Consider the following 19,692-nt stretch of genomic DNA (forward strand, 5'->3'; position numbering starts at 1 on the left):
TTTCCTCACGAATGCAAACATTGGAAATAATCAATAAATAAATAAATGAATTTTTTAAAAAAGGAGAGAGAGAGAGAGAGAGAGAGAGAGAGAGACAAAACAGGCCTCAAGACATGCAAGGAATCGAGCAGATAGAGCCGCTCTATTCGACGGTGCTACCAGGTAAATGTCTCGCTGCAAGTTGCGGCGCCAAATGATGATGCCCTCGCTGAGTTGTCGGGTTGAAACACCAAGAGTTGGTAGACGTACATCCATGGTACATGTTAAAGAAGCATGATATCGTTAAGGTGCCCGCATCATTCTTTCCATCGTAATAATGCAGCAAGCACCTCACACCATCATTGGAAGTGCAGCGTCCGGCAGAGAAGGTAGTTTTGCGGTCGGGATCTGATCCCACAGCAAAGTGTGAACTTGCTCCTTGACGATATTCGACACCACGCGGGCCTGTTCAAACCCGGTCTCTTGGTATATTGCTTCCAGGCGGTCGAGAACATAGGCAAGTGTGTCCGGCGTTGTCGAAGATGACATGCCGAGCGTATAAAGCGGCCAAATGATGGTATGACTGGCCGTAGCTAAAGCCAGGAATCGCTCTGCACCTCTTTCATGTCCGCTCGACTGCGTGGGGTCAAACAAGGTGGGCTTCCGAGACGCGGGGGCAGCAAGGGAAGAGTTTGGGTTTGCCGCGCTGCTGGAGGCGGTCCCGGGCAATGCTTTTTGACTCGACGGCGATAGGATCCGGTGTGGAAGCTGGGCGGTGGGTATGGGCTCGACGGTGTGGCGACCCCGTCTGTCGCAAACTAAGTCTTTGCCACTGACAATGCCAAAGTGCTGGGGCACGCTAGAAACAAAAGCTTCGCCCAGCATTTGTATCAGTTTCATGGCTTTGACAAGCTGCAGCTGGTGATGACTTGGCAACAATGTTGGGTCTTCGGTGCTGCCGCAAAGAACCTCGACGATCGTCTCCTGTACCAACATCCTCATGGTGCGAATGCCATTCCAGGTCGTTGCTTGAGTCAGGTCCCGATAGATGTGGCAGGCATCCCCCAAAACCGCTGGATGTGGCTTGGATAGCTTTGCCTGATGATAGTACCAACCCGGCGGGAGGGTCGAAATCAGGGCCGAGAATTGCTCTTCCACATTGCAGAGTTTCTTGACAACGGTATCGACCCCAGAAACGTTGCCAGACTTTATGTCATGCCGAACCTGGAGTGCGTTGTATAACGCATCGACAACTCGCCATATGGGACCACTAGTGTCAGTCAAGTGCCACAACTCTCTTCGAAGATCGACCATGGACTGCGGCATGGGCAAGCCGCTGCGGATACAGCTGATCAGAACAGTGTGGCAGAGCATGACGAACATTCTGGTTCCAGCCTTGGTGCGGAATTGGGCCGCTCCTCTCATACTGGCCAGGGTTGCAGCACCGCTGACGTGATCTTGCCAAGCTCTGATGGTTTGCGGCGTGCGGCCAGAGACAAACTCATAAGTGCCCAGAATAAGCACGGCCAGCATGGTGCCGTCCTTGACTGCCTCCGTCGGACTGCTCAGAGCCGAGTTGGCAAGGCCAAGAGCAACGGTATAGCTCTGGCGGGCGCGTCGAAACGTCTCGGGGCATCGAGTGAGTTTCGATAGACTGGCGAGGCCGACGGCCGCCATGCTAGCAGTGATGCAGTCGGTCGAATCAGTACCGTAGGCGAGCGGCGGTTTCCATACATCGTAGATGAAGTCGTAATTTTGGTAGCAGCCGTGATCAGTGGCAACATAGCGTGCGAAGAAGAAGGCTATGCCACGTTCCTGCAGGGAGTTCGTTAGGCCATATGAGATTCTGGCATCATTGGCTTTGGTAGTGGTTGTGAGGGCCGAGGAGGCTCGGCTACCGCAGTTTTGATTTTGAAGACGGCCAACGTGACTGGCGCCGGAAAGGCGCCCCCGAGGAGTTTGCCTTGGCGCACACTCAGCAGTGTCGTCTTCCTCGCTTGATGGGGACACGTCGCGCATGAGTGGTTTGGGCTTTCGTGTAGCCGAAGATGGTGAAGAAGACGGGGAGGAGCGAGCCGGGGACGGCGGTGGGTTGAGAATCACAGCGTCGGCACGACCCGCCTGCTTGGATCGCCTTCGAGTTGCAGTAGCTCGCTCGATGACGTGGTGGCTCTCATCGCGAAACATGAGATCAACAATGTTGCGATATCCAGGACATTGTTGCTGGCGCTTTTCGCACTGGCCACAGGTAGGGGTTCTCTGGTCGCACTGCATTGAGGGAGAGCGAAGGAAGGTAAGAACATGGCGAGATGGAAACGGAGTTTGGTGGCATCGCGTGGCGAACTCACCCGTATCTTGCGTTCTCGACAGTTGGAGCAGCCCTTGGAGGGCTTTCCGCAATACACCATGGTGGAAAGGTTTAGGGAACACTAATTCGCCTGGGTATGAGGCCGTCGTCGTCTGTACGGATAGATGGAGCTGAGAAGGAGCTGGCGCACAGACAGAACGGCGCTTGATGGCGAGCCGTTGACGAGGGCTCCGAGATGGCGGTTGTGGAAGAGGATGCTGACATTGTCAGGCGGCACGGGCCATCAGATATTGCACCATCACGAATACCTGGTTAGACCGCAACGACGCCGACCTGTCCAAGTGATGGCGTGGGAGTGAATGGCGTCGGTACGGGAGTCGTCGTTATCGTTGCTGTTCAAACGTTGGGGTTGGAGTGAGATGGAGAGGGGGCAGCATCATCGCAGGATCCTTGGCTGCTTTCCGGTATGCGCACTGTGCAGCACGGCAGGACGGAGAGCTGGTTGCCGACCAATTTGTCGTTTTGATCAATTTGACTGACGGGTTGCAGCATGGGCTGTTTGTTGGCCTATTGTTGACCACTGAAGTACGGAGTAACCCGTAGGCAGCTAAACGCGGGAACCCGGCTGCAGGCTGTCTGTTGCTGGTGCGGTGGGTGGCATCGCGAGCGCTCGGGACGGCGGGCCCAATTGTCTCTCATCTCTCATGGATCAGGATCATGGATCATGGTCAGCGTCAGGTCGGGGTCAGTTGTCATGGGCCATGGCCGGGGTACGTATTTTTACCTGGCCCAGCAAGACCTTGCATGCGCATGTGCATGTGCATCCGCATGTGCAGGCAGACCCGGGGTGACATTGACTGACAGCTTGGGACTCGGCGTGCAGCAGATGTGAATAGAGAGGATTCTGTGACCGACGTTAGTATAACCATCTCGTGACGTATCTACAGATGTTTTTTTTGGGAGCACTCTGGAATGGAGCAAGTATGTCATCTCACTGCCTCATCTCACCCACCCTCACACTCACTCACCCCCTCTCCTCTCTCGCTCTTACTTAAGTACCCGTCACTCTCTCTGACCCACCGCCAACTCGCTTGCCCACCGACGTCTGTGGTGCTGGGTGCTGGTGCCCGTCTCTCCGTCGCACGCTGGTCGGCTCGCTGGTCAACAGTGAACCACCACTCGAGGTTACAACAAACTACCAGTCTTTCGGGAAAGGCGGCCGATCCATCGCTTGTGCGAAACGCCGCCATGGTCTGTCCGGCTGGAACTTGTACCGAACGCCGTTGCTGTCGGTCTGTCATTTCGCCATCATCGAGATGCCCGAACCAGGGTCGGAAAAAAACATTGCCGCCGCTCACGGGTCCAACTTCAGCCGGTTTCTGGACAGTACGGACGCATGTTCGTTGTCAAGGAAAAGCGTCAAATTCTATATATATCATATAACATGTTATATATATATATATATATATATGTGTGTATCAAGAACAGAACATTTACACAGAATAACGTCCCAAACAAGCCATGTCTCGTGATATATATACGGTTTCAACTACAGCAGCAGCCGCAGCCGCAGCAGCAGTTGTGGCGGTATATATAGGTATCAATCTCGTACTCAAATGCTCTGCAGATGCACATGGACACGTGCCCCTTGAGGCTCGCACTTGGCTTCTGGCGCGACGGTTGATCGTGCCAGGAGGAAACTTGCCTGTCGACTCCTGCAACACGACCCCCCACGGCCGTCACGTAGCTGGAAAGCTTCCCTGGCGGGTGATTCTAGCCTTGGAGGGGCCTGCCAACGGAAACGGTCAGTTCCTGAGGATTTGGATCGTTTACGAAACCAGACTGGTCCTCGCCAGATGATGGCCCGACATCATCATAGGGGAACGCGTAACCTCGACCCTGGACGCTGACTTGGTGGCAGATTCTCGAGTAGTGGTTGGTAACCGCATCCTTGTAATACATGTTGATCTTTTCGCCTTCGGGTTGTCTCGCGTCCACCAGCAGCGTGGAGCGGTTCAGTGCAGCGGCAAGTCGCGCGCCAATGTTGAGCTTTTCATCCGTTACGCCTGGGCCGGCGGCAAACGGTCCGGTGCTGCAAGTGAAAATGTCGAGTGCCGACGGTTTGCCAAAGGAGCCAACCGAGCCAAAGGTCAGTTTGCCGTCCTTGACACGGCCCACGACGTCGCCCCATGTGAACTGAGTATTGACAGTCAAGTCTTCAGACGTATACTTGTTCCAGACGGAATCGACATAAGACTGATAGTAACCGTCGAACAAGCCCCTGGTCAAAACACTGCCCGAGTTCGGGCTCAGAGCTCGCAGGTAGGCCCCCGCGGACGAACGTATCACGAGCTTGTCCCAGCCCTTGCCGTCAATCTTGGCCTGGGCTTCGAGTCCGGAGCAAACCTTGTCCAGTCCATCCGAGGGCATCCCGGGCACGGTCTTGACTTTGCCGTCTCCTGTCTTGAGCTGTAGGGAAATTGGGAGGCCGACAAAGTCAACAAAGGAAATGTTGGCGTACAGCTCTTGCTGGTTCCACGTAAATTCGCAGAAGCCCCAGTCCAGGTCATAGTTGGGATCCGCAGGATTTGTTGCGGACGGCTCGACCAGCGCCGGTCCGGGGTTGATGAAGAAGTTCAAAGGCTTCTCCTTACAAAACCAGATGCGTGCGCCAAAGATCCGAGGGATGGAAATGGTTCGTGTTGTGCCGGAAGCGCCGATGGGAATAGCGCAGTCGGCGCCAAGCGGCTGAAGAGTACGGCTAGGGTTTGCAGGACGAACTGCGGTTTTGCCGTCTGAGCTGAGTATCACGACCCCTTTATCGTCCCGGCCGGTGATGTGAGCATATAGCTGTGCAGAGCCAGTGTCGTTGCGGAGAATGACGTTGAGCGTTGATGCCATGATGAATGATTGGTCTCCTGGTTCTGTTTGTACGTCTCGTATATATCTATCACTAAGCATCAGGAGGCGTTTTGTTTCAGGTCAGGCAGCGGGCATGTTGTGAGGGTGTTGGGGCTTACACTTCGCCTTGATCGCATCAAAGCCGGACCGTTCTGCTTGAGTGTTTGCTCGCAACTCGAACTCCAAAGGAATAAAGACACATGAAATGATGGAGATGTGCTGCAAGTCGTGATTCTTCCCGGACGCGTGGCCTTCATTTTATACCTCGTTCCCGCCTTCCGTCGTCCAGGTTGCTCCCCTTCCTTGCCTTGCCTCGCCTTACCTAGCCTAGCCTAGCCTAGCCTTTGCCCTGATTTCCCTTGCCCGATCTTCGCGCTCCGACGTGACTCAAATGCTGCCAAAAGGTGAACTGTGCGGGGAGAGGCGTTCCTGACTATGCGATTATGACCTCGTGTGCCCCAGTTTAAAGGCCCTAAAAGGCCCACGGACTCGTCGCGCCGTGCCGTTGTAGACGACATCTGGATGGCTGGCCTGGCAGTCGGGAACGGTGGCATGCGCGAGGGGCCACGCAAGATAAGATGATGATGATGACGACGGTGCTGGACCACAGACCATGGGCCGTATGTCAAGTCATGATGGCTTCGTCAAGGGCACGGGACTGCGTTTGAGCTTCACGGGGCTCGTCAGCCACCAGCCCGTCGCCCGCCGCCCTCTGTCATCCCCTTTTCCTTCCCATCTTTTCCAGACTGCCTTTGGGGCAAAAGCTTGCTGGGGCCGCTGGAGTCGCCGCATGCTTCCAGTTGTCAGCCCGCGCATCGATCGCAAGGCGTGATCGTTAGCCTTGCCGCACCTTCTCGTCATATGACTTGGCATACTGCTCCACCATCACATGATTAGCGCATCTTGGCCCCGCCCCGCCCCCAACCATTTATTTGTTCTAGCAATTGCAGTTTATAAGTTACCGGGATTCTGCAAGTCTACTCATTGGGATCAGCGGGCGTCAGTCACGTGCTGCTATATGAACTGAGGGGCGCCCCAGCAGCTCACCTGAGGGTTTTGCTCCACTAAAATTTCATCGCCCAAGGCGGGTATCAAATAAGTTAGTAAAGCACCTCTTTAGCTAAAGCTGAAAAACTGTGAGCTAATAATATTCGTCTGACCTAGACATATATAATTGCATTTTATCGCATTAGTAAAAAACTACATAATTTGTAGCGTAACTGTCAAGAGCCAGCCTCACAAGCCGTCTGAAAGTAAAGTTACTAGTATTGACTGCAAACTTGAGGAAAAGAAAAGAAGAGCAACTATCCCCGTCTTCCCCTTTACGTAACGACATACCTTACCTCTTCTGATGTGCGTCCGGAAGCCCTGACATAGTTCCGAAATGGGGCAACCCCATAGACGCAGAACAATAGCTAAAACGTAAAGCTATAAAGGTTGTGATATGATATACCAATGCAAGCAGCACCGCAGCACACATTGTCGGCCACCCGTTTATATTGTAGTATGCTACATGCAAGACCTCACGATACTGTTAATAAGTGTTGTCGGGCGAAATATAGGTCGCACGGTCGCGCGCAATTGACCGCTAGGTTGTTACAGCAGCAAACGGGAACGCTCCGCAGTTGTCACTGCAATTGCGACCTATAAGTCATAGATGCACTGTATTTTCTGCTAACAAGTATAAATTACAATATGACGTTAAAATGCATAAACAGTGAATTTATTACGGATCTATTTCTCTTTATATGAAAAAACATATAAAAAGTCAAGTCGGGCCAAGATATAACAAAAGCATTTAGCTCAGAGGTGCTCCACTTCAAACATTCTTAGCGAATAAACCCCTGGTGGAGCAGCAACCCTCAAGTCAGCTGCTAGCAGTTCATCTTCGGTAGTATCACTTTCTCACGTGCAAAAGAACACATGGTGCCAATCCAATGCAGAGAAGCAAATCACCGTTCCGCACGTCGTCTCTGCCTACGCCACTGATCTCTTCATACATATCTGCAACCTTGACTCTTTGGTCCGTCTCGGTGTTGCTCACCAACCACGCATCTTCAGCCTAAACCCAGCATCGGTGCCCCCATCAGTAATGTGTATACAGCCACCACCGGCACCAGTACTGTCTTGAGTGACCTTGCCCGAGGGGCTCGGTGACTACCGTTCTCTTCACCCTCGTGGTGGCTACCAGCTTTCCCATCGTCATGAGAGGGGTCATCTACTTGGCCAGTAGCTGCTGCTGGTGCCGTCTCAGGTACGGCACATACTGTTCCCTTGGCACCATGGGCTCTGCACGTGTTGTGCCAATCCTCGCGATTCTTGGCGTCGGAAGAGTTGAAGTAAGCTTCCACGGACTTGACGAGAATCACAGCGTCTGATGATGGTGGCCCGCCTGACCACAATTGATTGCCATTGCTCCAATGCTGCAATATGACGTGCCCACCATTTGTCGGAACGTTGTCGCCCTTCATCTCACCTAGGCTTTGCCCGTCGGCGTAAAAATAGACCTGGCCCGGCAAATAGTCGAAACGATATTCATGGAAATCTTTGGTCGGATCAAACGTCAAGTTCATCACCTTGAACGTGCCAGTCTTGCTCGCGTCATAACCAGCTTTTGCCGATAAGCTCGAGTGGATTACGAGATTCACGGGGAAGACCCCATTCGCTTCGTCAAACTCCCTCGAGAGAAATTCCATGTCGATCTCTTGCGTGTCATTAAAGTACTGCAAGGCCTCGCCATCAGCCTGTGCTGTCCCGACACTCTGGTCTGACACTGCGAGTGCGTACTCACCCAGAAAAATGCTGCACACGTACCACCAACACGGGAAAGCTTCATTGTTGCTCGGTAGGACCCCCAGAACATATCCGTTCGGCTCGTGTCCACCTCGGCAGAAGATATTGCACGCAAAGACGTGATTTGACTACCAACCCGAAGGGCTATGCCTTTTTCAGGTTCCGGGGGTAGAAATACATTTTCCGTAAGAAATGTCTTGCCATAGGTCCCTCTGCCAGCTTTAGCAGAGACGTTATACTGTTGTTTGATCCACTCGGACGCTGATAGTGTGTCGTCCATCGATGCAAAATCGGTTTCTAGCTTGTGCATAAACAACAAGGAACCATTCCCACGCTGCTGTCCAGTCATGGAGTATCCGCAACTGCAAACCGCGAGGGCGGTTCGGGGCACAAGCGGCAGACAAAATGCCAGCGACCAATACATGACGGAAGTGAAGGTATTCCTGAGATCCGTAGAGTTTCGTCAGAGGTTCTCCGAGAGATGGTGACCTCTTCAGCTGATCAAGCTTGCCGTCGATACCTTGCACAGGCCCCTGTATCACGTTAGGCCTCTTGGTTGACAGGAACACGTACGGAGCTGACTGACTGTGCCAATACAGACCAGCGCAGCGGGCCAGAGGTTTGAGAAGAGGGGCAGAGAATATCAGTGGAAGGAGAATCGTGGGGATCAGAGGGTATCCCGGCGCTGCTAGTGGATTCAAAGTCACGCATCGTCGACTACTTCACTTGAGTTGGGTAGAAGAAGATGCACCAAGTAGAGCCCCCTTCCTGCCTGTAGACGAGCCTTTCGTACCTTGAACCTTGCAGGCAGGCACAACCCCTCCTCTAAGTAGCTACCTGCTTGAGAACCAGGTAAGTACTTGAGTACCTAGAGGTATCGTTGCAGGACCTACAGACAGACTGAAGATTTCGGGAATCTGCGGGAGAGAGAAAGATCAACGATAGCTTCCCGAACGTCCAAGTCGTCAACTACTTAACCTAAGTTATTCGAATTTCGGAGTGGGGTGGGACAAAAGTAAGGAAGGGGTGGTAACTACGGTACCGTAGCAACACGTCACGCCTCAACAACCCCATCCTCCATGCAGAAGTGTTACACCCAATTAATGCATCATCCTCTCCCCTTGCGTTCCCAAAGCTCACAAATATGCTAGGACAAGAGCACATGACAGAGAAGGAATTATTGCTTCATTATAACCAAGTACCTATACACTAGCGAGCGGGCCTGCCTCCTCTCAAAACTATTTGGTTTCACACGCAATGTGGCTGCAGTCAGTCCCTGTCGACCGATTGCCCCCGTCGTCTAACGTGGCGCCTGTTTTGTGGTTGCGAGGCCAGCGAGCAAAAGAGCAGCCGCAAATAAGAAAACCATGGACAAGAAATAAAGAAACAAGACCCAAGGAGACAGCCAAGCCCTACTCAGCAGCAAGATGCAACAATCTGTATATCGAACAAGGTATCTGAGAAGCCAAAGTAAGCAAAGTAAAGCCAACAGAAAAAGGGAGAGACAGAAGACAGCGAGAAAAGACACGGACAGGTATGAAAGCTGCTAAAATGTAACAAGTGTCGCCAAAATACAGCGGGAAAAAATGCAGAGAGTAGAGAATTAAAAGCCAATAGGTGCCGTAGCTAATCGAACAACTGAGAATAGAAAAGAAAGACGGCGTCACCGTCATGGACCAGCCAATCGACTCGTTAACTGCAGCCCTCGGCTTGAGTTGCCGCCCTGGAAATCTTACTTCGTCCGCCGAGGCCCAGAAATCGCACACCTAATATATCCGTCTACATCTCATTCCCTGCTTCACCACCAAGAGCAGCTTCTTGGCCAGATTTCCCCTTCCGTTTAGAAAAGTGACGGCGCACAACTGAAGTGGCCAAAGCAGTCTTGCGGTCACTTGCTCTGTCTCAAGCGCCGGAAGCGAGATATCAAACGGACCCGCAAGGAAAGTGTGACAAAGGAAATGCCAGGTTTAAACACATGCCGGTACTCCTTTTCAAAACCGTCGCGCCGGACGGCACCCAAGCAATCAAGGAAATCCAAAGTCGAGAAGCCAACCCAACTTTACAACGCGAACAGGACGACCGCAAAGCGCGGCCGAGATATTTACCAAAGGAAAAAAGGGACATCGAAAGACAACTCCAATGACGCAAGGAAAATTCGTGTCAATCATGTCAGTATAATTAATACACGCTGTCCTCGTCTGCCCCCTGTGAGGTCATCGAAGGGGTGGAAACATTTGAGGAAGCTTCCAGGTCGTCGACATAGCCGACCAGTGCCTGGGAGTGCAGTTTAAAGGATTCGCCCATCAAGCGAGTGATACTGTCGCAAGTATGTCAGCAATTCACCCTCTATGCAATCGCCATCTTGTGCGGCAAAGTAGCCTTTAAATCAGACGGAAACTTACCCCCAAACAACTACTTCGTCGAGCATCGAACCCCAGAGACGGGCAACAATTGAGCTCATTTGTGACATGTAGCTTTCGTCGAGATCCTTGGCAAAGAGCTGTCGAACTTTGTTATACATGACGAGTTCCTCCTGAGTTGCTGGCTCTTCGTCATGTTCCAGTCGGTAGAGCCACAAGGATAGGATGATCATCAGATCCATGCCGCACAGTGGATGTTCGACACTCCAATTTGTCGGCGAGGTGCGAGCAACCCAGCGGACTCCTTGGACCACAGCTGTTTCAATGCAGCTGTAGCACTCTTCAATCACCTTGATCATCTCACTCGATCGCTTTACGCGATCACGTGCGTGAGACATAGCAGCCGCCACTTCATACGGATCATGGTAGCGTAGAGCCTCCTGCACACTCTTCAAGTCTACCTCCAGTCGCGCACGAGCATTGCGATACATCGCCTTGGCATTGAAGATCAGGGGATGGCCTTTGTGTGGCGCACTCAGCGGGACAGCGACCGTCTCTGGTTCGCACATGTCCAAAGACTTCTCCCAAGTCTCAAGGGCGAGGCGGAGTTTGTATTCTGTGACAACATCCTGAAGCGCCTCAGGACTGCGCTTGTGATACCAGACTTCTAGGAACAGAGCGTTGATCATCACACGAGTTGCAAATGCGCTGTATCGGAGAGTCTCGCCTTGGAAGAGATTGTCATGGGCCTCCATAAATGTAACGGCCGTGGCGTTGGTCACGAGATCTGACCACGCACCGTCACCAGTGCCTTGCATATTCCACATAGCTTCCGTAGAGGGCAGTTGAAGATCCTCGAATTCATTGAAGCTAATTGCCGGGGTGTGGTTGTACGTCAAGGTGAGCAGGCCGAAAAATATGTAGACAGCATAGTACGTGCGACGGCAACCCTCATCCTCAACCCATTCTGCGCGGCTTGGCTTTGCGGACTCTCGTGCTTCCTGGCGAAGTTTCAGCTCATACCTATTGCCAGCAACCATGTTGGCCAGTAGACTCTTGATAGAGCAAGCCCACTCCAAGCCTTTGGGGTCACCGCTCCAGCTAGCGAATATCATGTTCAGGAGCGAGCTCTGCATGGTCCAAAGTGGGCATTTCCGCGAGCTAAAGTTTTCCTTGTTTTGGAGAAATTGATTGACGAGCACTTTAGAACCAATGTGAAGCATGTACGCCTGGTCCTGGTCGAAAGCATAAAGTGCGCCAATGCTAAGGACAGCCAGAAGCAACGGGGGTGACACCTGAGAAGGGTTAAAAGATGCTGGATGGAGAAAAGGTAGATGGTGATGGAATAAACCGAAATAAGTTGACAAATAGCGGTTCAAAGATCCCAATCCAGGTAGGCGAAACCCTTCAGGAATCGCGTGCTCACGATCATAGCTGCGGATGTTATCCAAAATGGCGTTTCTTTGTTCGTCCCCGGTAAGCTGTGGTGGATGAAAGCCAGCGTGAGCTGGGTCAAGGAGGGTAGGACTCCGGGGAGTAGGCGTTCCGGCACTTGCATCGGGGAGAGACTGGATAATTGACTGCAGAACAGGCACAAGTCCACTACCATGATGTCCCGCCATAGGAGGAAGCTGGTTTGCGCGAGGCTGAATGGTAGCACTCGAAGCGAAGGATTGTTGCGATTCGAAAGACCCAGACGCGCTAGACGATATTGAGTGAGTCTTGGGCTCGTCCACGGTCGGGGGTATGAAGCCCTCCCACTGCATCTGAGGCAATGCGATGGCACCGGAAGGGTACGTGACGGTCGACTCCATAATGGTTGATCCATGAGGCGAGTACGCCATGGGAGCATTGTCTTCGTAAGTGCTGTCATCGCCGCGCATAGCAGCAGTGGCTTTGTGATGCAAATCCGCAACCAGCATAGCGGCAGCTTCGACGTCAAAAAGACCATCACTGCCCGCTTCCATCTGCTCTAGGGTTGACGTGTCCAAAGCCAGCTGGGTCTTGGATGGACCGCCAATCGCGCGAGTCTTGGGGCCGCCCGCACGGCGTTTGCCATCGCTGTGTAGGGGAACACCTCCGTCCTTGGCGTGCACAGTTCGATCATGTCTGAGAAGAAGGTCACGTCTGACAAAAGTACTCCGACACTTCATGCATTTAAAGGGTCTCTCTTTTGTATCTGCATCATGTCAGCTGAGCTTCCTTATTCTCTTTATCAACGAAATTGAGATGAAAAAGAAGATGGTGCAAGCGGAGGAAGGGAAGAGGAGAAGAATGAAAAGCCTTTTTTTCGAGTGCTCAACGGGACCATGGGTCCAAGAAAGTGGTGCTACATCTTCTAGAAGATGACAAGGTGACGAGGAGGAATGGTTTGGAAGTTAAGGTTTGACTAGCTTGAGATACCTACGTGAACGTTCGTGTCTACTCCGGTGCTCACTTCGACTGAAGGCTCTGTTGCAGAACTGGCACTTGTATTTGCGTTCTGGTGCGAGAGATGCCTTCCGCGAGGAAGGTGTCGAGGCCGCTGGTGGCGGGAGGACGGCGACGCTGGCGCCGGGCATCTTGATGACCAAATTGTGTGGTCCGTATTAGACAGTACGAAATTATGGCGGCAGAAAGGACGACAGTGGTTGGTCTCTCTAGTCACAATTCCGGCCAAATTCGAAAGATGGATACTGGGCAGCACGATGGTTGAATATCGTCTGATCAAGACTCTGGTTGTCGCTCTCGACTCCTGGTTCCTCGCTCGCACGCGCTCCCGTGGGATTTAAAGTGTGACAGCGGTGGATTCGATCGTGAAGTTGGTCATTGGTGATGGTATTCTGGTCATGGAAAGACTGAAAAGGGTTCTAGAATTATGAGGAAAACGAGGCTCTGTGTGGCCTCGTAGGATCAGCTCCCCCTAACAGACAAGATGCTGACGAGGGCGATTCCAAGCGATGATGTGGTGAGATTGATGGGGTGGATGGATGGGATGGAATCGGGGAGGCGAGAAGCGAGAGGAGAGGCCAAAGATGTAGTAGTCGACGAGAACAGAGGGGGAGAGGGGGGAAAGCCTGAGGGACCACAGCGCAGCAGCGGCAAAGGGGGGTTGGATTAACAGGAACGGGGCGCGCGCGCAATAGGCGGAGGGAAAGAAAAGTGGGAGGGAGAGGGAGGAAAGGAGGGGGGATGGAGGGGTTGGGTGGCTGAGGAGCACTTGGGAGCTTCAAGCTACGCTTGAACTACGAACCGACCTGGCACGCTGAATAAACCGTGACACCTGGACTCTGACCTGCTCGAGTACGGAGCAGACGAATGGCTCAGGGCATGATGGAACGCGTTCTGTGGCCGTGTCCAGGACATCGAGGTTGCGTGGTGCGTGGTGCGTGGTGCGTGGCCGTGGCCCGTGCCAGCGCAGCACAGAAGACAGAAAGAGCGGCGCGTGAGGTGGGCCGTGGACCACGGAGTGGACGGAGCGGCATGGGTGTGACTGCAAGAGACCGGGGTGTGAGATTTGGAGCCCAGCGCTGGCGTCGAAGCAGCCCGTGTTCTAAAGCTGCCGTGTGAGTGCCAGGCTGCTAGGCTCGACTGACGGACGGGCCATGATGATGACTACGGAGCACCAAACATGTCAACTGGTAGCTCGCGTCATCAGGCCTTTGCACGCAAAACTGGTTGAAGCGGGCTCTACGGAGCACCGTTGATCCAGCAAGTGATGAGCGGGGCTCCTTAGCGGAAAATTGAGGGGCGAGACGGCGGGGCTAGCTGTCCCCTCCGCCAGGCACCGTTGCCCACTAAGCGCGCTGTGACTGTTTACTGTCCTCCGCAAGCACGCACTTGCGCGCACATTGAAGGAGTTGTTTGGCATAGAAGGTAGTTGCTTACTTAAGAAAGGAATACGAAGGTTTACCAGACTACTGCAGTGTTGTTCCCTCTGTATCTTGTCAAGCTCCATCGCCGCCCTCGCAGAGTTCTCAAGCAAGTACGGAGCAGTGCCTTGGCATTTGACACCGGCTGGTACTGGTACGTACTCCGTGCCTAAGCAGCCACCCCCACCCACTCGGCTTTGCCTTGGCACCACCCGTCAACTGGAGTCACGTTTTCCCCGGAAACCCCGTCTGAAGGAAAATTTGTCAGGAGAAGCCGGCCGCACTTGAGGAAAACTCAGCCGCCTCCTCCTCCTCCTCCTCCTCCTCCTCCTCCTCCTCCCCCGCCATCTAAAAGCGGCACCGACACATTTGCATCGGTGTCAGCCTACGACTGAGCATCATATGGCATACGGTACCCCGTAATTAATCACTCGTACCACTGTTCCAGCGTATGAAGGAGTGCGAAGGAGGACTGGGCACACAGCTCATATCGCGACTAGAAGTATCCGTCAATATACTCTGTGTTCCGTCTGCACTCCGCCGAACTGTTTCTTTCAGAAACAGCCAATAGTCTCGCTAATGACCACGTAGTACCGTTACTCGACCAACCAGTGCACTCGACAGAATGAATGGGTTTTCATTCAGTACGGCAAGCATGTATGTTTGCATCAACTTTACCAGCCGGCGTGAGTTGCCTCTTTGAACGTTGCAAGACTATCGCAGTGTTCCCACTGTAGCTGCGCCGCTCCACTGTTTACCTTGTGTTTTAGATTCCTTGAGAATGAATACGGAGAGAGTAATAGAAAATGCGGACAGCAGGGCACTTGGGTGAATGCGACGATGATACACTTGCTAGCGTATATCGTGCCCGGCCAGAGAAGCCGTATTCTAGTATCTAGAGGACATTATCATATAAATACGGGTGTGAATACCGCCTCGATATGTACATACCTACCTATAGGTAGGCACGTGAGTAACATGAGTTCGTAGTGCCGACCTGGAGCTATGCCAGATTCCCAGTGCTCGATAATTGAATAGTCAACTGACTGGTACTTTGTAACTGAGCTGCTGGCGTATATTTTGACGAGCCAAAGCTCGCTTCTGCAGCCTCATTCAATGTACGTATCATGTTAATGGATTCACTGACCTACTTAAGGTAGCAGGCACGTTTCAGTGACACATCTGCCTTTTCCGTACGGACAGAGTACTTCGCAGCGGGGGTCTTTCTTCTTGTTGTCTTATTAACGTGCCATTGTTCAGGGTACCGATCCGATGAATTCAAGAAGAGTCGGAGAGTCGGTCAAATGGCGTCTGCGTGGTGTCCATTTGACATGCAAGGGGGACGGGTTCCGTATCCCGGAGGTCATTGTCACAAATGCGAAGACACTGTCACGTAGCATCTCCAAACATCTCCCGATATCGCTCGGCTTGGGCCTGTATAGACAATCGACGGACCATGGAAGAAGCTTCCCATCCCAACATCATTGCTCGGCTCAGTTGTCCGTACCAACAGAAGAGCAATCATCAAACAGTTCACTGCAGGGTTCATAGCAAGGAACGCAACTGGGTGCTTCTGTTGTCCCCCCCTGCGTTCTCCCTAGTACGTTTTGATAATACCAGACTCGAGATGCAGCTTCAACAGGAACCTGCAGCGTTGACGATATTTACTCGATTAGTGTCGTAAAGAGACACTTGGCGACAAAACATCTATCTAGGTGCTCAACTGCTCAAACGATATGAAGAACAGTGCAACAGTCCGCAAAAGACCATGTGGACACAGAGAGGGGACCGTTTTGAAGTCTGCTCATGCGTGGTGTGCCCTACAGCGCGCTCAGAGAGCAGCATTTTCTTCTCCCACCCCGTGAGTCGAACAAAGCCTCCGTGACATATCGAAACAATGCCGCAGAACACTCGAGCCAGGATTGGAGGCTGAACTGACGCAATACAGAGTAAGGAATAGAATATGATGATACCCTACGTAGTAGTAGTGCCAACATAATTCAAAGAATAGAGCAGGCAGAAGGGGAGGAGGAAGAACGAGAACAAGAAAAACTGTCGGCTCCCACACGTCGTTTCGCAAGGTATCGCATCAAAGGATTTCTTTTTAGTTTGTACATACGTGAGATGGAAGGTTTTGTATCTGCTGGGGTCATGTGGATGCCCAGTTACTTGGACCTAATGCGCAGCCTCGGTAAATAAGTGCCCTACACATCCATCTGAGTGCTATGTACGGAGTACTGCTAACGTTGATGTATTGCAGTAATATCTAAGTACTGTAAGTACTTACACATACACAGGTACATTAAGTACTTACCCAAGCACACAACAGGGATCATATGCGGCGTTAAGAACTTAAGCAGATACGGAGTAGGTACCTCACAATGGCTGCAGATTGCCGCACTGCAAGGCTACAATACAAGACGACTCCTGCTTCGCCATGAACCTTGCATGCTTTCTCTCGCAGAACCATGCAACCTGCTGCCAAAGCACCGGTGGCAGGCTAGTTACCACGCCTGAGCTGAGAACCCCAGCACGACGCTCGGAGCGGGGCCCACAGAGGTCAGCATCTTGCCAACTTTTGGTCGGTGACTGTTCTTGTTAATTTCCAGACGTGGCCCCCCAGACGGGTGTGTCAACCGCCCGCGGCCCAGCACAGGTAGCACGCAGTCGCACCGTGTCGCAGGTGTATTTCCCCGCTCGAGTACAGTGTTCCAGAGGTCATCGGCACTGTCTGCTGCTTGCCTGACAGCCACGCGCGATGATGGGCCCCTAATGCCTGGGACAAGCAATTTCTCTCGAGTCAGAGGATGGGCCTAATTTCACTGGATTCCTTTGCCATGATCCCTATTTTCCCGTTCTGCAATGGGGGTTCTTTTTGGCGAGATTGCTCTCAGCGCGTCCAGTCGCACGCGTCTTGTGGTTTTGACGGCCACTCCGGCTTCCTGGTGTTTACCTGTATTGACGCCTTCAGCTAGTTGGTGCTCGTTCGACTCCAGAGCAGCCCACCGTGTCCTTGGCCAATTTTCAGCACAGCCCATCCCCAGAGATCTACAGAAAAAGCAAGCCCCAAGGTTTGTTGATGGGTCATCGGGTCATCACGTAGCCATGGCGCCTCCCGTCCCCGATCCGTGCCGCGCGAGTCAACGGGGCCACAGCAGACAGTTCCTCCTACGCACCCTTGACAACTGCGACACGACCGACGATGCCTACCTTATGATTGGTGCTCAAATTGCAACGTGCCGGCTGCTCCGATTGATTTTGTGATAGCAGGTCGGGGGACAGACACAGTACGGAGAACAACCACTGGTCGTGTATCAGGTGCCTCGACGACTCCGGTGCTTTCGTCCCATCATTTTATGCCCAGAACAGGTAGGGAGTGTACTCCGTACACTCCGGATTTCCCAGACGCTGGCTGAACGCCCATGTGGCATGCCTGTGCAGAGTAACACGCATTTTCCCTCCCAGTTGATGAGAAAGCAACACGGGACCTCAGCTCCGGATCGCCGAGACATCCATTCCGATGAGTATCAGCCTGTATTTATTGTGCGCCGTAGATCGGTATTGTTGATGGATCGATTCATCGTTACCCAAGGACTCTGGGCCCAGACATGGTCACGGACTCGAGTGACTCGATACAAGCAGGCACTGTGTGACACTGTTGTCTTGCTTACCGCCAACGCGAAGGACGTTGCACACACATCGTAAATGAATCGGAGATCGTGCATTTTGCCCAAGGGCAAGCACTGGAGAGCCAGCACTCTCCGTCCGTTCCGCCCTTTCGCCGGAAATAAATCAAGTGTCCATTCTTTGGGTTTTTTTGTGTGTTTTTTTTTTCTGTGTGGAACGGTACGGAGTACGAGTACGTGCAATTATGCGTACTACTCCGTACCTGAACAGCAATCTGCATGGTTTCACCCGACACAAGAACTTTAAACGTTTGGGCCTATCGGGTGCCCTAGATTTCATTGGCCAAGGACATGGCTATGTTTCTTCCAGGTTTGTTACGAGGTGCTTCTCCCTTCAGCCAGGGAAACACGATGTGGCTTCGTCTTTCTAGTTCCCGTTGCCCCTTTTCGCCGGCCATGGCGTCTCTTGCGGAACCACGGTCCTTGACAGATTTTCTTCTTCTCCACCCCTACTGCCACCGCCATCCTCTTGGGGCTCCGTTGGGGTGTCGTGTCGGCCAGTGACGCTTTGGGAAGCAAAAATGAAGAAGAAAAAGAAAGAAGATGTTGCTCGTCGACGTGGGAAAAGACCAGGATCGAGTCTTGCGAATTCGTTCCCCAAAGAGCGGTCACTCTCGGAAAAAGATCATTTGCGTTACTAGACAGTGGCTGACGCATTAGGAGGTACATATCATAAAACATACGGAGTAGATTTTTTGGAATTCCCTCTCTCGCCAGCCGCCGAGCAGCTCTACTTAGTCAGACTTTCCGAGGCCGCACCACGTGCTTCATGCTCGTGGAGTTGGAGTCCAATCAAGGCAACTGGGCAACAGCGATAGCAATGGACAGAAAGCTTTGTTTTATCCGCCAGCGATGTGAATGGCTCGGCAGGATTGTCATCCCAACAGCTGCATTCCTGGGCCGTGGTGAGCCATGCTGATCGATCAAGTGCCTGAGACGGGCGTGACATGCAATCAATGCACACTGTGTAGCGTTGCGAGTAAAATCACAGGAACGGCTTGATGATGGCTCCGGGTCCAGCCTTGCCGTAGTCTACGCGTACTCCGTAGTGCCAGGCACTAAGCAGCATCGAACTAGGGAGGGCGGGGCCGCGGCACGCTTCCGGCCCCAGAAATGGCCACGGGTCTGGGACGAGACCCACGTGGTCTCACCATGGGAGCGGTTGTCAGAGCAAGAGCTATCTATTATGGCCCACCAGACCTCCTTCTGTTCCGGTTTTCACCTGCCACCTCAGAGCCTTTTTACTTTATTCAGTATTGTTATTCCGTAGTGTCCGCAAGCTCGTGAGCTGGTTCATCGTCAGGACTCAGGAGCCTGCGCAACGTCCAAATAATCTCGCTCGTGTTTTGCGAAGTATTATGTATTCTGCGTTGGATAGGGGGCCTTTTGGGTTGGCTCCTTGTGCCCCTGGCGCTCATCTGGTCACGGTCCATCCGTAATGCCCATATGGCTGGAAGCTGAAATGTGGGTTGGCTGCGCATCTGCAAGCGAGGATTTTGCTGCAAGAGTGTGGGTTAATCGGCCAACATTCAAGTCGTCACCGTGAGCATGTTCTGGAAAGGGGGGACGAAGAGTAGTTGGAGATGGGGGTCGAAAGGCAGTTACATCGATCTCCATTTCAAGGCTGCCCTGCCCGGTCGAACTATGTACGGAGCGACAGCAGATTGCAGACGTTGTTCCGCAAGAGAGCTGCCGAGGAGCAGTTCTGCCTGACGTTTGTGTGCGGACTTTGAGATGCTGGGTTTGCTTTTTATTGCTTTTTGGGGGGGGGGGGTTTTGGTTGGATGGAAAGGGGGGGGGGGTTCTTGAATAAA

General features: G+C 52.7%; 4 protein-coding genes across 4 annotated transcripts; all 4 read right to left on the reverse strand.

The window, feature by feature from the left end:
* Positions 1-330: 330 nt before the first annotated feature.
* Positions 331-2,387, reverse strand: MAM_01636 (Zn(2)-C6 fungal-type DNA-binding domain protein; the record flags this gene model as incomplete). Its single annotated transcript, XM_040820435.1, has 2 exons — positions 331-2,247; positions 2,328-2,387. 2 exons carry the CDS (start codon positions 2,385-2,387, stop codon positions 331-333), a joined length of 1,977 nt encoding a protein of 658 aa, XP_040681923.1.
* Positions 2,388-4,060: 1,673 nt separating this feature from the next.
* On the reverse strand, positions 4,061-5,188 carry MAM_01637 (CBM6-containing protein; the record flags this gene model as incomplete). Its single annotated transcript, XM_040820436.1, has 1 exon — positions 4,061-5,188. The coding sequence occupies one exon, from the start codon at positions 5,186-5,188 to the stop codon at positions 4,061-4,063; it is 1,128 nt and encodes a 375-aa protein (XP_040681924.1).
* A 2,057-nt stretch (positions 5,189-7,245) lies between these two features.
* On the reverse strand, positions 7,246-8,330 carry MAM_01638 (Concanavalin A-like lectin/glucanase; the record flags this gene model as incomplete). The annotated part of the gene is made up of 2 exons (XM_040820437.1): positions 7,246-7,911; positions 7,980-8,330. The coding sequence occupies 2 exons, from the start codon at positions 8,328-8,330 to the stop codon at positions 7,246-7,248; spliced, it is 1,017 nt and encodes a 338-aa protein (XP_040681925.1).
* A 1,829-nt stretch (positions 8,331-10,159) lies between these two features.
* On the reverse strand, positions 10,160-12,902 carry MAM_01639 (uncharacterized protein; the record flags this gene model as incomplete). The annotated part of the gene is made up of 3 exons (XM_040820438.1): positions 10,160-10,298; positions 10,384-12,520; positions 12,779-12,902. The coding sequence occupies 3 exons, from the start codon at positions 12,900-12,902 to the stop codon at positions 10,160-10,162; spliced, it is 2,400 nt and encodes a 799-aa protein (XP_040681926.1).
* Positions 12,903-19,692: the final 6,790 nt, after the last annotated feature.

Source organism: Metarhizium album, assembly GCF_000804445.1.
Source record: "Metarhizium album ARSEF 1941 chromosome Unknown scaffold_2, whole genome shotgun sequence".
NCBI classification, from domain to species: Eukaryota; Fungi; Ascomycota; class Sordariomycetes; order Hypocreales; family Clavicipitaceae; genus Metarhizium; species Metarhizium album.